The 13884-nt window shown below is 38.8% G+C and overlaps 1 protein-coding gene across 1 annotated transcript in view; it reads right to left on the bottom strand.

Moving 5' to 3' along the window:
• Nucleotides 1-729: 729 nt before the first annotated feature.
• Nucleotides 730-13884, bottom strand: part of SEC62 (SEC62 homolog, preprotein translocation factor) — a 39503-nt gene continuing 26348 nt past the window's right edge. The window contains exon 8 of the mRNA XM_012470977.3: nt 730-3661. Coding sequence (XP_012326400.1) covers nt 3192-3661 — 470 coding nt within the window. The 3' untranslated portion in view covers nt 730-3191. The remainder of the gene's footprint in view (nt 3662-13884) is intronic.

Below are 13884 nucleotides of genomic sequence, written 5' to 3'. Positions count from 1 at the left end.
CACTCAAATACTGGAGCATGATTCAGCAATAAATTCTATTCCATAAACCAGGTAGACAGATGTCACAGCTTTAAAATATAGTTAAGTACAGTCGGTACAGTTGATCCTCGTTATTCGCGGACTCCGTATCTGTGAATCTGCCTAACCTAAATTTTGCAGTGCAGCAGAAAACTTGCTGAGCTTGAACGAGGCCACGTTCCAGCTCTCATACTGTAAATGTGTCCTTTTTACTTGAATGCCATGGTTTTTGCATTTGTTTTTTTTTCATTTCACTGTTTAAAATGGCCCCCAAGCATAGTGTTCCTAAGGGCAAAAAGGCTGTTATGTGCCTTACGAAGCTCACGTGTTAGATAAGCTTCATTCAGGCATGAGTTACAGCTGTCGGTCATGACTTCAGTGTTAATGAATCAACTGCATTAAATAAGGTATCTTCATAACAGAAACTTACACGCTGACTGCTTGATGAAAGTGTGACCAGTGGCTTGCAGAAGCCTTGCCCTGGATTTCCCCTAGTTCCGTATCTGCTAATTCAGTGTTTGCAGTGCCTTAATAGAACAGAACTATCTTGAAAATGAGAATCAACCATACTTGCTGTTTTCCAGTTGCTAATAAAGATTAAAAAAAATTCAATTTACAAAAGACACAAGATTTTTTTTGTCAGCAGCTAATTGATACTCGTGATGTAAAACCAGAAAGAGGGAGGAAACACCAAAATCCATCACCACTGCATAATTTCAATGTGATATATTAAAATTTATTACTTCCTGAATAGTATTCAACTAAATCTATATTATTTCATTAAAGCTATCTAGGACATATGGTTTGAAAGTTAAAGAATCCAGTAAGGGGGAAAAGGGAAAAATACCTTGTTTAACACATTGACTTCAAGCACAATCACATACGCATTATTCTTACTATCTGAATTTAGCCTCTGGTAAATTCAATCCTGCTTAGTTAGGCCAATTGACACCCGCTACAATAAACCCTACATGATCAAAAGCTTCGTGCTTCTACTTACAGCTGCATAGCAAATCTGAAGTTCTTTTAAAAAAAAATCACCATTCTATTAACAATTATAAATAATTTTCCATGCTCTGGTACAAGAATATTTAATGTTAGCCAAGAAAGATAGCCATCTAGTCCACTGAGGATTGTAATAGAGGCAGCCTTTGATTTTTATATTTGTTTAAAGTACACAACTTGAATAGTAAAATAGAAACTGAGCTGAAATTTCTAATTCACGTTCTAATCATAATAAGAATGATATTTCCCCCGAGGGATCACCAAATATTTATAAAAATTTGTCCTAACATTCTGTAAGAATCCACACACATCAGTAAGAAGCTGACTTTTCCTGTTGGCCATGCTCCAAATGTCTTTAAGACTAGAACAAAGTACATATATTATAAAAAATTTCAGGATAAATATTGAGTGCCTGGGTATTATCAAAGTAAAGGTGAATAAAATCATTTTCATTTCTGAAAAAACACCACTTTTATACCCCAAAATAGGTATCAATGTTACTGGTGATAAAGAAACTCAGAAGCGATCATTATCTATATGCTTACTGTGGAAATAAAGTAGCAGAGCTCTGCGAGTGGGAGGGGAAAATACCCAGGCACTTAATCAATGAACATTTGCTAAAAAGAAACTCGCAACGTGATCGCAGCCTTGACACAGTTGCATTGACATCAAATAGCCATAATTCTGTCCACTTACAGGGACCACTATAAAGAAGCAATCAAGCCATGTTTAATAAAATGTCAATGATACAAAAAATGTATTTTTCACAATTAGAAAAATTAACATCTTTAATTCAAACACTTAGATGAGAACCAGCCTAAAGACTTACATACACTACCTACTTAAACCACAAAGCAAATGCTCTCACTGTGACTGAAGGAAAATCATTTAATATTCATTATTAGTTTATAAAAGTTTAACTCCAAGGAATGATTACGCTCATAAGTAAACAAGAGTTTTCCAAAAGACTTGTAACTAAGATGTACAAGACATAAAATCAAACTGCAAAACTAGTTCAAAGCAATTAGAGTCCAATAGTTCTCTGTTTTATTTTATTATCTTTATTTTAAATTTGGTATTTTAGAATAGGAAATTATCTTTCACAGCAATGCCTCCTGGTCTGATAATACAGTATCTCATTTCTGAATGTAAAGATTTAAAATAAATCAAAATAAACATTAAGGCGTACAAAGCTACTTTAAGTCTGCTCTTATTTAATAAAGATCAGTTTTTGCTCATATTCAAAATACATGGAATGTTGGCACAAAACTGAAGCTGCTGTAGAAAGATCATAGATGTCGTGGGTTACTGAAACTTCCATTTCTCTAAAAACATACCCTTACATGGTCTTAATTTTACGAATTTAAGGGTTGAGAAATATCTAAATAATAAGTAACAATTAAAATAAAATGTTTTATTTGTAAATTATGTACAGAATACACTTTACGTTACGACAATGAATTGGGGAGGGAGGGAGGAGGGAGAGCCATCACCTGCCAACCAGTGCTGTTCACTTTCCCTGTTGGAGATGACCATCTTTCTCTGAATCAGACGTACAAATCAGTGTGGATTTCCTACATTGGAAAAAGAATTTAGCTAAACCAGAAGTGTTGCTGGATTGTTACTAGTTGGCTTGTTTCCAAAAAACAGTTTTGAACTCTGCTAACTCGGAGTCTTAAGAAATTTCCTGGTATAATTTTATAATGAAAAATAAAAGCTTAACTATCAAGAACAATGAATTTACGCATCTTAAAGAAACTGTGAAATGGCTACATAACTATGCATAATCTGAAATGCTGGAGTTTCTTTGTTCCTTTTAAAGTTATTTTTGATTAGTCTAACAGTAAAAAGCCGTACAACTATCAAAAATGCCATTAATGTAAATTTAACTGTGGAAAGTACATATTTGATAACTGTCAAAATGAATGAGACCTACTTACTGTAAAATTATCAAATGGATAAAATGTATTAATGGCTTTAAACTGTACCAATAATAGTGCCAATATTCTATAAAATTAAGGACTGAATATAACTGCTTGAATGTCGAATACATTTCGGTAAACAGAATTTAAAGAATGCTACAAATGCCATGTGTTTAATATAATAATCAGCCAACATAGAAAATCCAACCTCCTGTACTTATTCATTCAGTCCCCAAATTAGTCAGATTATGATTTTTCATGTGAAGATTTAGGTGTTTCCCCATCACTGTCTTCTTCCTCCTCCTCTTCACAATCTCCATCTGTTTGCTGTTCCAGTTCCTCTTTTGTTATCATTTCAAAATCATTTCCATTTCCACTGCTGTGCTGGGACCGATCATCTTCCCTCCTGTCACTGTCCGTGTCTGAATGCCGCTCTCCTCCCGAGCCTTCTGTTCCGTGATTTCCTGGTCCTGCTTTCCCCTCCTCATCTTCCTTTTTCTCACTGTCTGACTTTTCCTCACTGTCGGACTTCTGTTGCTTTTTGGTTTCAGACTTCTCATCTTTCTTTAAGTCTGCTTTTGGTCCTTTGTATTCATGTGTGTACAGGGGCCTGAAGGAGTCAATGAAGCCCACATCAGCAGTCAGATTTGGCAAGAACCAAAAGTGGTGCCTTCCTCCAGTTATGAGCCAAATGATGAGAAATAGAATGCATCGAGCTGAGGGGAGAAACATTTCTCTGATTGAGTAATTCAAACATTGCCTCAGAGAGAATATTTGTTAATGAAAAGCTGGGAAAACAGTGTTATTATTTGCATATTTCATATACTTTAAATATGAATATTTAAATCCTGACTGGGAGTGCTAATCCCAGCTACTTGGGAGGATCACTTAAGCCCAGGAGCTCAAGGCTGCAGTGAGCTACAGTGAGCTATAATTACACCACTGCATGCTTGAAAGCAACAAAAAATTTCCTGACTAGTGTAGCAGCTATCACGGTATTCTAGGGGCAGAACACTTTGCTCTGAACTTGAGGATACAATGCAATGTCACTCTGAGAAAAATTACTTATTTTTTCCACCTGGGTGTTGTTTCATGGATATGCACCTCTGATTTATGCACTTGTGATACTACGCTTCAATACACATAGCAATCAGTTGGAAATTTAAGTATACATAAGATCATGGTGTAGGAAAATAATAAAATTAAATTATAAAAGATGCTTAGGAGGCCGGGCGCGGTGGCTCAAGCCTGTAATCCCAGCACTTTGGGAGGCCGAGGTGGTGGATCACGAGGTCAAGAGATCGAGACCATCCTGGTCAACATGGTGAAACCCCGTCTCTACTAAAAATACAAAAAATTAGCTGGGCATGGTGGCGCGTGCCTGTAATCCCAGCTACTCAGGAGGCTGAGGCAGGAGAATTGCCTGAATGCGGTGAGCCGAGATCGCGCCATTGCACTCCAGCCTGGGTAACGAGCGAAACTCCATCTCAAAAAAAAAAAAAAAAAAAAAAGATGCTTAGGAAGGAAGCTTTTAAGAAGGAAAAAGAAGGGCTGCATCATGACTTTCCAAGGCCCTAAACCATTTTGCCTTTGTAAGGGACTTCCTCCACAAAAACTAAAAATTATGTTTTCTATATATTAATGACCACATTTATGACTATATTTTCTATACATTTGTATAAACATGAAAAAAATACTGCATAGGCCAGGCACGGTGGCTCACATCTGCAATCTCAGCACTATGGGAAGCCGAGGTGGGCACATCATGAGGTCAGGAGTTTGAGACCAGCCTGACCAACATGGTGAAACCCCATCTCTACTAAAAAAAAAATACAAAATTAGCTGGGCATGGTGGTGTGTGCCTGTAATCCCAGCTACTCAGGAGGCTGAGGCAGGAGAATCCCTTGAACCTGGAAGGCAGAGGCTGCAGTGAGCTGAGATCTCACCACTGTACTCCAGCCTGGGCGACAAAGCGAGACTCCATCTCAAAAAATAAAATAATATACTGCAAAGGTTTACTCTTACATACATGTATATACATTACTACTTCTGATTTAAAAGAAATAAAAATCAAAATATTTCTGTGGACCCCTATATGTATCTTGGTCCAAGGCACATGCTTACTCTGTCTAAAGGATAAATCATCCCTGGATAAAGAATCCTAGTATTAGAAAGTTTCCATCTTTTAATCCTTCTTGTCTTAATTATTTGTTGAGGACAACGTCTTGTTCTGTTGCCCAGGCTGGAGTGCAGTGGCACAATCATGACCTGCTGCTGCCTCAACCTCCTGGGCTCAAGTGATCCTCCCACCTCAGCCTCTAAGTAGCAGGTACACACCAACCATGCTTGGCTAATTTTTGTATTTTTTGTAGGGATAGGGTCTTGCCACGTTGCCCAGTCTGGTTTTGAATTCCTGGGCTCAAATTCCCAAAGTGCTAGGATTACAGGTATGTATCTATCATCTATCTATCTAATCTCTCTCTCTCTCTCTTTCTCTTTCCCTCTCTTTTCTCCCCTCTGCCTCTTTCTCTCTCCCTACTTTTAGAGACACGTTCTTGCTATGTTGTCCAGGCCAGTCTTGAACTCCTGGCTTTAGGCGATCCTCTCACCTCAGCCTCTCAAGTAGCTGGGATCACAGTTGTGAGCCACTGAACCTGATCTTTCTGTTTAATTAATTAGGTAAATTACATAATTTTTACTTTTTAAAGACCAATCCTCTCAACATTGGGAAAAATACAATGTTAATGAAAGCAAGAACACTTAAACACATAAGGTTTATTCTTTGATAACACTATATTATGATAGAAAAATGGAATTTGAATTTTAAAATTTGTAGTAATGACTTCCACTATTGACTCTTATTGGTTCTCAAACTCAGACACACTGAAAAGCCTGATTAAAAGAGATATGCAGGGAGAGGATCCAAGATGGCCGAATAGGAACAGCTCTGGATTGCAGTTCCCAGCAAAAACGCAGAGGGTGAGTGATCACTGCATTTCCAAACAAATTTTTACTGCCTACAGACCAGGAGATTCCTGGGCGGAAAAGCACCATGAGTCTCCAACACAGCTGTTTCAGCTGGCGCAGTGAGTCTCCACACAAAAACTCACACAAATCTGGGCGCCATTTCAACTGGCGACTGAAACGCCTGAGAGACAGTCGCCCGTTCAACTGAAAAAAAGGGGGCTGAAACAGGGAGCCAGGTGATGTGGATTGGCTGGTCCCACCCCCACAAAGACCAGCAATCAGAAACGGTCTGGATTGAGAGTTTCACAGAAAGCACAGCTGGACCCGGGACAGTCCAGCTCTGTGGAGGGGAAGGGGGTCTGCCGTTACTCGAGGCAGTCCGCCACTACCGAGGCAGTCTGCTGTTACAGAGGCAGTCCGCCGTTACAGAGGCAGACTGCCATTACCAAAGCAGTTCTGCCTATAACCCTATAAACAAAACTGGAAGGAAGTTTATACAGCAGCTGGACAGAGCCCACGGCAGCTCAGCAACGCCTCTGCTGGCAGACTGTGACCAGGCTACCTCCTTGCTGGGCAGGGCATCTCTGAAAAAAAGGCAGCAGAATGACAGGAACTTATAAATAAAGCCCCACCTTCCCAGGACAGAGCACCTGGGAAAAAAAGACAGCTATCAGATCCGCTGCAGCAGATTTAAAAGTACATGCCCAGCAGCTCTGAACAGAATAATGGATCTCACAACTCAGCACTTCAGTTCCTATAAGGGACAGACTGTCTCCTCAAGCAGCTCCTCAATCCCCGTATAACCAAAGAGACACCTCATAAAGGAGAGCTCAGGCTGACATCTGGTGGGTATCCTTCTGGGACAAAGATAACAGAAGAAGAAACTGGCAGCAACCCTTACAGTTCTGCAGCCCCTGCAGGTGATCCCCAGGCAAGCAGGGTCTGGAGTGGACTCCAGCAGTCCTACAGCAGGGGGGCCTGACTGTTAGAAGGAAAACTAAGAAAGAGAAAGAAATAACTTCAGCAGTAACAAAAAGGATGTCCACTCAGAGACCCCATCTGAAAGTCACCAACCACAAAGACCACAGGCAGATAAATCCACAAAGATGGGAAGAAACCAGCGCAAAAAGGATGAAAACACCCCAAACCAGAACGCCTCTCCTCCTCCAAGGGATCACAACACCTCACCAGCAAGGGAACAAGGCTGGATGGAGAATGAGTGTGATGAATTGACAGAAACAGGCTTCAGAAGGAAATAAGAAACTTCTCTTAGCTAAAAGAACATGTTCTAACCCAATGCAAAGAAACTAAGAACCTTGAAAAAAGGTTTGACGAAATGCTAACGAGAATAGACAGCTTAGAGAGGAATACAAATGAATTCATGTAGCTGAAAAACACAACACGAGAACTTTGCGAGGCATATACAAGTTTCAATAGCCGAATCGACCAAGCAGAAGAAAGGATATCAGAGACTGAAGATCAACTCAATGAAATAAAATGAGAAGGCAAGATTAGAGAAAAAAGACTGAAAAGAAATGAACAAAGCCTCCAAGAAATATGGGATTATGTGAAAAGACCTAATCTACGTTTGATAGGTGTACCTGAACGTGACGGAGGCAATGAATCCAAGCTGGAAAACACTCTTCAGGATATTATCCAGGAGAACTTCCCCAACCTAGCAAGTCAGGCCAACATTCAAATCCAGGAAATACAGAAAACACCACAAAGATATTCCTCAAGAAGAGCAACCCCCAAGGCACATAATCGTCAGATTCACCAGGGCTGAAATGAAGGAAAAAATGCTAAGGGCAGCCAGAGAGAAAGGTTGGGTTACCCACAAAAGGACGCTTATCAGACTCGCAGCAGATCTCTCGGCAGAAACCCTACAAAAGCCAGAAGAGAGTGGGGGCCGATATTCAACATCCTTAAAGAAAAGAACTTTCAATCTAGAATTTCATATCCAGCCAAACTAAGCTTCATAAGTGAAGGAGAAATAAAGTCCTTTATGAACAAGCAATTGCTCAGAGATTTCATCACCACCAGGCCTGCTTTACAAGAGCTCCTGAAAGAAGCACTAAACATAGAAAGGAACAACAAGTACCAGCCACTCCAAAAACGTACCAAATGGTAAAGAGCGTCGACACAATGAAGAAACTGCATCAACTAATGGGCAAAACAACCAGCTAGCATCAAAATGACAGGATCAAATTCACACATAACATATTAACCTTAAATGTAAATGGGCTAAATGCCCCAATCAAAAGACACAGACTGGCAAATTGGATAAAAAGTCAAAACTCATTGGTGTGCTGTATCCAGGAAACCCATCTTACATGCAAGGATACACACAGGCTCAAAATAAAGGGATGGAGGAACATTTACCAAGCAAATAGAGAGCAAAAAAGAGCAGGAGTTGCAATCCTAGTCTCTGATAAAATAGACTTTAAACCAACAAAGATCAAAAGAGACAAAGAAGGGCATTATATAATGGTAAAAGGATCAATGCAACAAGAAGAGCTAACGATCCCAAATATATACGCATCCAATACAGGAGCACCCAGATATATAAAGCAAGTACTTAATGACCTACACAGAGATTTAGACTCCCACACAATAATAGTGGGAGACTTTAACACTCCACTGTCAATATTAGCAGATCAATGAGACAGAAAATTAACAAGGATATCCAGGACTTGAACTCAAGACCTGGACCAAGCAAACCTGATAGACATTTACAGAACTCTCCACCCCAAACCCACAGAATATATATTCTTCTCAGCACCACATCACACCTACTCTAAAATTGACCACATAATTGGAAGTAAATCAATCCTCAGCAAATGCTAAAGAACAGAAATCATAACAGTCTCTCAGACCACAGTACAATCAAATTAGAACTCAGAATTCAGAAACTAACTCAGAACCGCACAACTTCATGGAAACTGAATAACTGGCTCTGGAATGTTGACTGGATAAACAATGAAATGAAGGCAGAAATAAAGATGTTCTTCGAAACCAATGAGAATGAAGACACAACATACCAGAATCTCTGGGACACATTTAAAGCAGTGTCTAGAGGAAAATTTATACCAATAAATGCCCACGTAAGAAGTAAGGGAAGATCTAAAATTGACACCCTATCGTCCAAATTGAAAGAGCTAGCGAAGCAAGATCAAAAAACCTCAAAAGCTAGCAGAAGACAAGAAATAACTAAGATCAGAGCACAACAGAAGGAGATAGAGACACAAAAAAACCTTCAAAAAATCAGTAAATCCAGGAGCTGGTTTTTTGAAAAGATCAACAAAATAGACAGACCACTAGCCAGATTAATAAAAAAGAAAAGAGAGAAGAATCAAATAGATGCAATAAAAAACGATAAAGGGGATATCACCACTGATTCCACAGAAATACAAACCACCATCAGAGATTACTACAAACAACTCTATGCACACAAACCAGTAAACCTGGAAGAAATGGATAAATTCCTGGACACTTGCACCCTCCCAAGCCTAAATCAGGAAGAAGTTGAAACCCTGAATAGACCAATAACAAGGGCTAAAGTTGAGGCAGCAATTAATAGCCTACCAACCAAAAAAAGCCCAGGTCCAGATGGGTTCACAGCCGAATTCTGCCAGACATACAAAGAGGAGCTGGTACCACTCCTTCTGAAACTATTCCAAACAATCCAAAAAGAGGGAATCCTCCCCAAATCATTTTATGAGACCAGTATCATCCTGATACTAAAACCTGGCAGAGACTCAACAAAAAAAGAAAACTTCAGGCCAATATCCATGATGAACATAGATGCAAAAATCTTCAATAAAATACTGGCAAACCGATTACAACAGCACATCAAAAAGCTTATCCACCACGATCAAGGAGGCTTCATCCTGGGAATGCAAGGCTGGTTCAACATATGCAAGTCTGTAAACATAAGTTACCACATAAACAGAACCAAAGACAAAAATCACAAGACTATCTCAATAGATGTAGAGAAGGCCTTCGACAAATTCAACAGCCCTTTATGCTAAAAACTCTCAATAAACTAGGTATTGACGGAACATATCTCAAAATAATAAAAGCTATTTATGAAAAACCCATAGCCAATATCATACTGAATGGGCAAAAAATGGAAGCACTCCCTTGGAAACCCGGCACTAGACACGGACGCCCTCTCTCACCAGTCCTATTCAATACAGTATTGGAAGTTCTAGTCAGAGCACTTAGGCAAGAAAAAGAAATAAAGGTTATTCAAATAGGAAAGGAGGAAGTCAAATTGTCTCTATTTGCAGATGACATGATTGTATATCTAGAAGACCCCATCATCTCAGCCCCAAATCTCCTGAAACTGATAAGCAAAAAAGTCTCAGGATACAAAATCAATGTGCAAAAATCACAAGCATTCCTATACACCAATAACAGACTTAAAGAGAGCCAAATCAAGAACGAACTGCCATTCACAAGAGAATAAAATACCTAGGAATACAACTAACAAAGGAACGTAAAGGACCTCTTCAAGGAGAACTACAAACCACTGCTCAAGGAAATAAGAGAGGACACGGACAGATGGAAAAACATTCCATGCTCATGGTTAGGAAGAATCAATATTGTGAAAACAGCCATAATGCCCAAAGTAATTTATAGATTGAACACTATACCCATCAAGCTACCTATGACCCTCTTCACAGAACTGGAAAAAAACACCTTAAACTTCATATGGAACCAAAAGAGAGCCTGCAGAGCTGTGACAATCCTAAGCAAAAAGAACAAAGCTGGAGGCATCACGCTACCTGACTTTAAACTATACTACCAGGCTACAGTAATCAAAACAGCATGGTACTGGTACCAAAACAGAGATATAGACCAATGGAACAGAACAGAGGCCTCGGAGGCAATGCCACACATCTACAACCATCTGATCTTTGACAAACCTGACAAAAACAAGCAATGGGGAAAGGATTCCCTGTTTAATAAATGGTGTTGGGAAAACTGGCTAGCCATGTGCAGAAAGCAGAAACTAGACCCCTTCCTGACACCTTACACTAAAATTAACTCCAGATGGATTAAAGACCTAAACATAAGACCTAACACCATCAAACCCTTAGAAGAAAACCTAGGCAAAACCATTCAGGACATAGGTGTAGGCAAGGACTTCATAACTAAAACGCCAAAAGCATTGGCAACAAAAGCCAAAATAGACAAATGGGATCTAATTAAACTCCACAGCTTCTGCACAGCAAAAGAAACTGTCATTAGAGTGAACCGGCAACCAACAGAATGGTAAAAAATCTTTGCAATCCACCCATCTGACAAAGGACTTATATCCAAAATCTACAAAGAACTAAAACAGATTTATAAGAAAACAAACAAATCCATTCAAAAGTGGGCAAAGGATATGAACAGACACTTTTCCAAAGAAGACATATGAGGCCAAAAAACATGAAAAAATGCTCATCATCACTGGTCATTAGAGAAATGCAAATCAAAACTACATTGAGATACCATCTCACACCAGTTAGAATGGCGATCATTACAAAATCTGGAGACAATGTAGATGCTGGAGAGGATGTGGAGAAACAGGAACACTTTTACACTGTTGGTGGGAGTGTAAATTAGTTCAACCATTGTGGAAAACAGTGTGGCAATTCCTCAAGTACCTAGAAATAGAAATTCCATTTGACCCAGCAATCCCATTACTGGGCATATATCCAAAGGAGTATAAATTCGTTGTATTATAAGGACACATGTACACGTATATTCACTGCAGCACCGTTTACAATAGCAATGACTTGGAACCAACCCAAATGCCCATCAATGATAGACTGGACAGGGAAAATGTGGCACATATACACCATGGAATACTACACAGCCATAACAAACAATGAGTTCGTGTCCTCTGTAGGGACACGGATGAACCTGGAAACCATCATTCTCAGCAAACTGACACAGGAACAGAATCAAGCACCGCATGTTCTCACTCACAGGCAGGTGTTGAACAATGAGAACACATGGACACAGGGAGGGGAGCATCACACACTGAGGTCTGTTGGGGGGTACCAGGGGAGGGACATTGGGGGGGTATGGAGTTTGGGGAGGGATAACGTGGGGAGAAATGCCAGATACAGGTGATGGGGATGGAGGCAGCAAACTACATTGCCATGTATGTACCTATGCAACAATCCTGCATGTTCTTTACATGTACCCCAGAACGTAAAATGCAATTAAAAAAAATTGTAGTAATGAGTTATCACAAACACCAATATTTAGTTTTCTCTAAATTTACCAATTATGCAGACCTGAGTGATTTCTCCTGTTTTTTAAAAGGTCATGGTGATTATGTGAATGTTACAGACTAACCAATTATGACAGGATTTTTACTTTTTTTTTTTTAGACAATTCTATCATTGTTTTCATAGAAAACCTGAAAAAAGCTCATCTGTGTATCTTCAATTATTTTGCTTTGTATGAATGGAAGAAAGCAGTTATAGCTGTCTTGACTTTTTAAAATAGCTCTTTTTATTTTCACAAGAATGTAAATATTCTGAAAGACTCCTGTATACATTAGAATCTTTTGTGGTATAAACAGAAAAGGTAAATATGCTTAAAATTATAATTTAAGAATAATCCACTGATAGAGATAATGAATTTAAGGAGGTTGTACCTTTTTTTCCTCCAATTATGAGGCTATGATAGGTTTTACAGGATTGTAAGGCAGATGGTTCATAATATGAAATCTTGTATTAAACCAAAGAAAAGGCGATATAGAAATGGCACAAGTAAAGTCTAAATTCTTAGCACATACAAACGATATGGCAGAATGCTCCTGTCTTGCAGTTTTCGCTATGTGGCACTAGATTACCGAGAGTGAAAAGGGAAGAATTCTGGGGAAGCTGTGACGTGTACTATAATACCATTCCTATACTAAAAGTGAGATATTAGAAAACTGCCAAAGGTCTTATTTTAAATGGCAACATTAACAATGCATATTCAAAGAAATGTCAAATATAATTATAACCAATATATAATATTTCAAGACTCTGACTCTTAAAAATAAATTAGCTAGGCATGGCAGCATGCTCCTATAGTCAGTCCCAGCTACTCAGGAGGCTGAGGTGGGAGGATTGCTTGAGCCCAGGAGTTTGAGGGTACAATGAGCTACGATTCTGCCAGGTACTTTACCTTGGATACTTTACTTTACCCTGTCTCCTATATATATATATATGCATACAATGAAGTCTCGCTCTCTCTCTGTGTATATATATATATGAAGAGAGTATATATATAGAGTATATATATATATATATATAGAGAGAGAGAGAGATAGAGTCAAAGCATAATATATAAGAAATATCTAATTATTTGAAGGTATATTTGGAATTAAATTTTCTAAGAGAAGCAACATAAAATGTTGGGTTTGTTTCCCAGTATAATTCAAAAGTCTATTTGGTTCATAACGCATATTTAAATCCACAGCATATTTACAACAAAAATTTATTTAAAAGGACTACTGAAGAAATTATTTTAAACAGCAAAACCATGTAATAACCATAAACTATTGTGAACACTGTTTTAATTTAAAAATAAGCAAGTAGAATAATTCTATTCAGTGGAGCTAAAACTTTGCTAAAAATTTCCAAGGAGTTTCTAAATTTCAGGGAGTTGAAAGGCTAAAAGCACCAATTTTATTATGCCTAATGTCAGATCAAAGTTTTTTTCCTTCTTGATACAGGTATTACACTGACACTAAATTCAAGCAGGCTTAGATTTTATTTCTTGGCCTGCAAATTTGCCTGTGTTCCATGTCAAAAGCAGCAGGGGATTCTTCTGCTGCTAGAGGTTACTAAGCCAAAGGAAGGAGGCTGGGCATGATGGCTCACGCCTGTAATCTCAGCACTTATGGAGACTGTGGTGGACGGATCACCTAAGGTCAGGAGTTTGAAACTAGCCTGGCCAACATGGTGAAACCCTGTCT

Source organism: Aotus nancymaae, unplaced genomic scaffold, assembly GCF_030222135.1.
Source record: "Aotus nancymaae isolate 86718 unplaced genomic scaffold, 86718_ANA_hifiasm-v0.15.2.pri h1tg000019l, whole genome shotgun sequence".
NCBI lineage: Eukaryota > Metazoa > Chordata > Mammalia > Primates > Aotidae > Aotus > Aotus nancymaae.
This window is presented reverse-complemented; position numbering and strand designations above follow the sequence as displayed.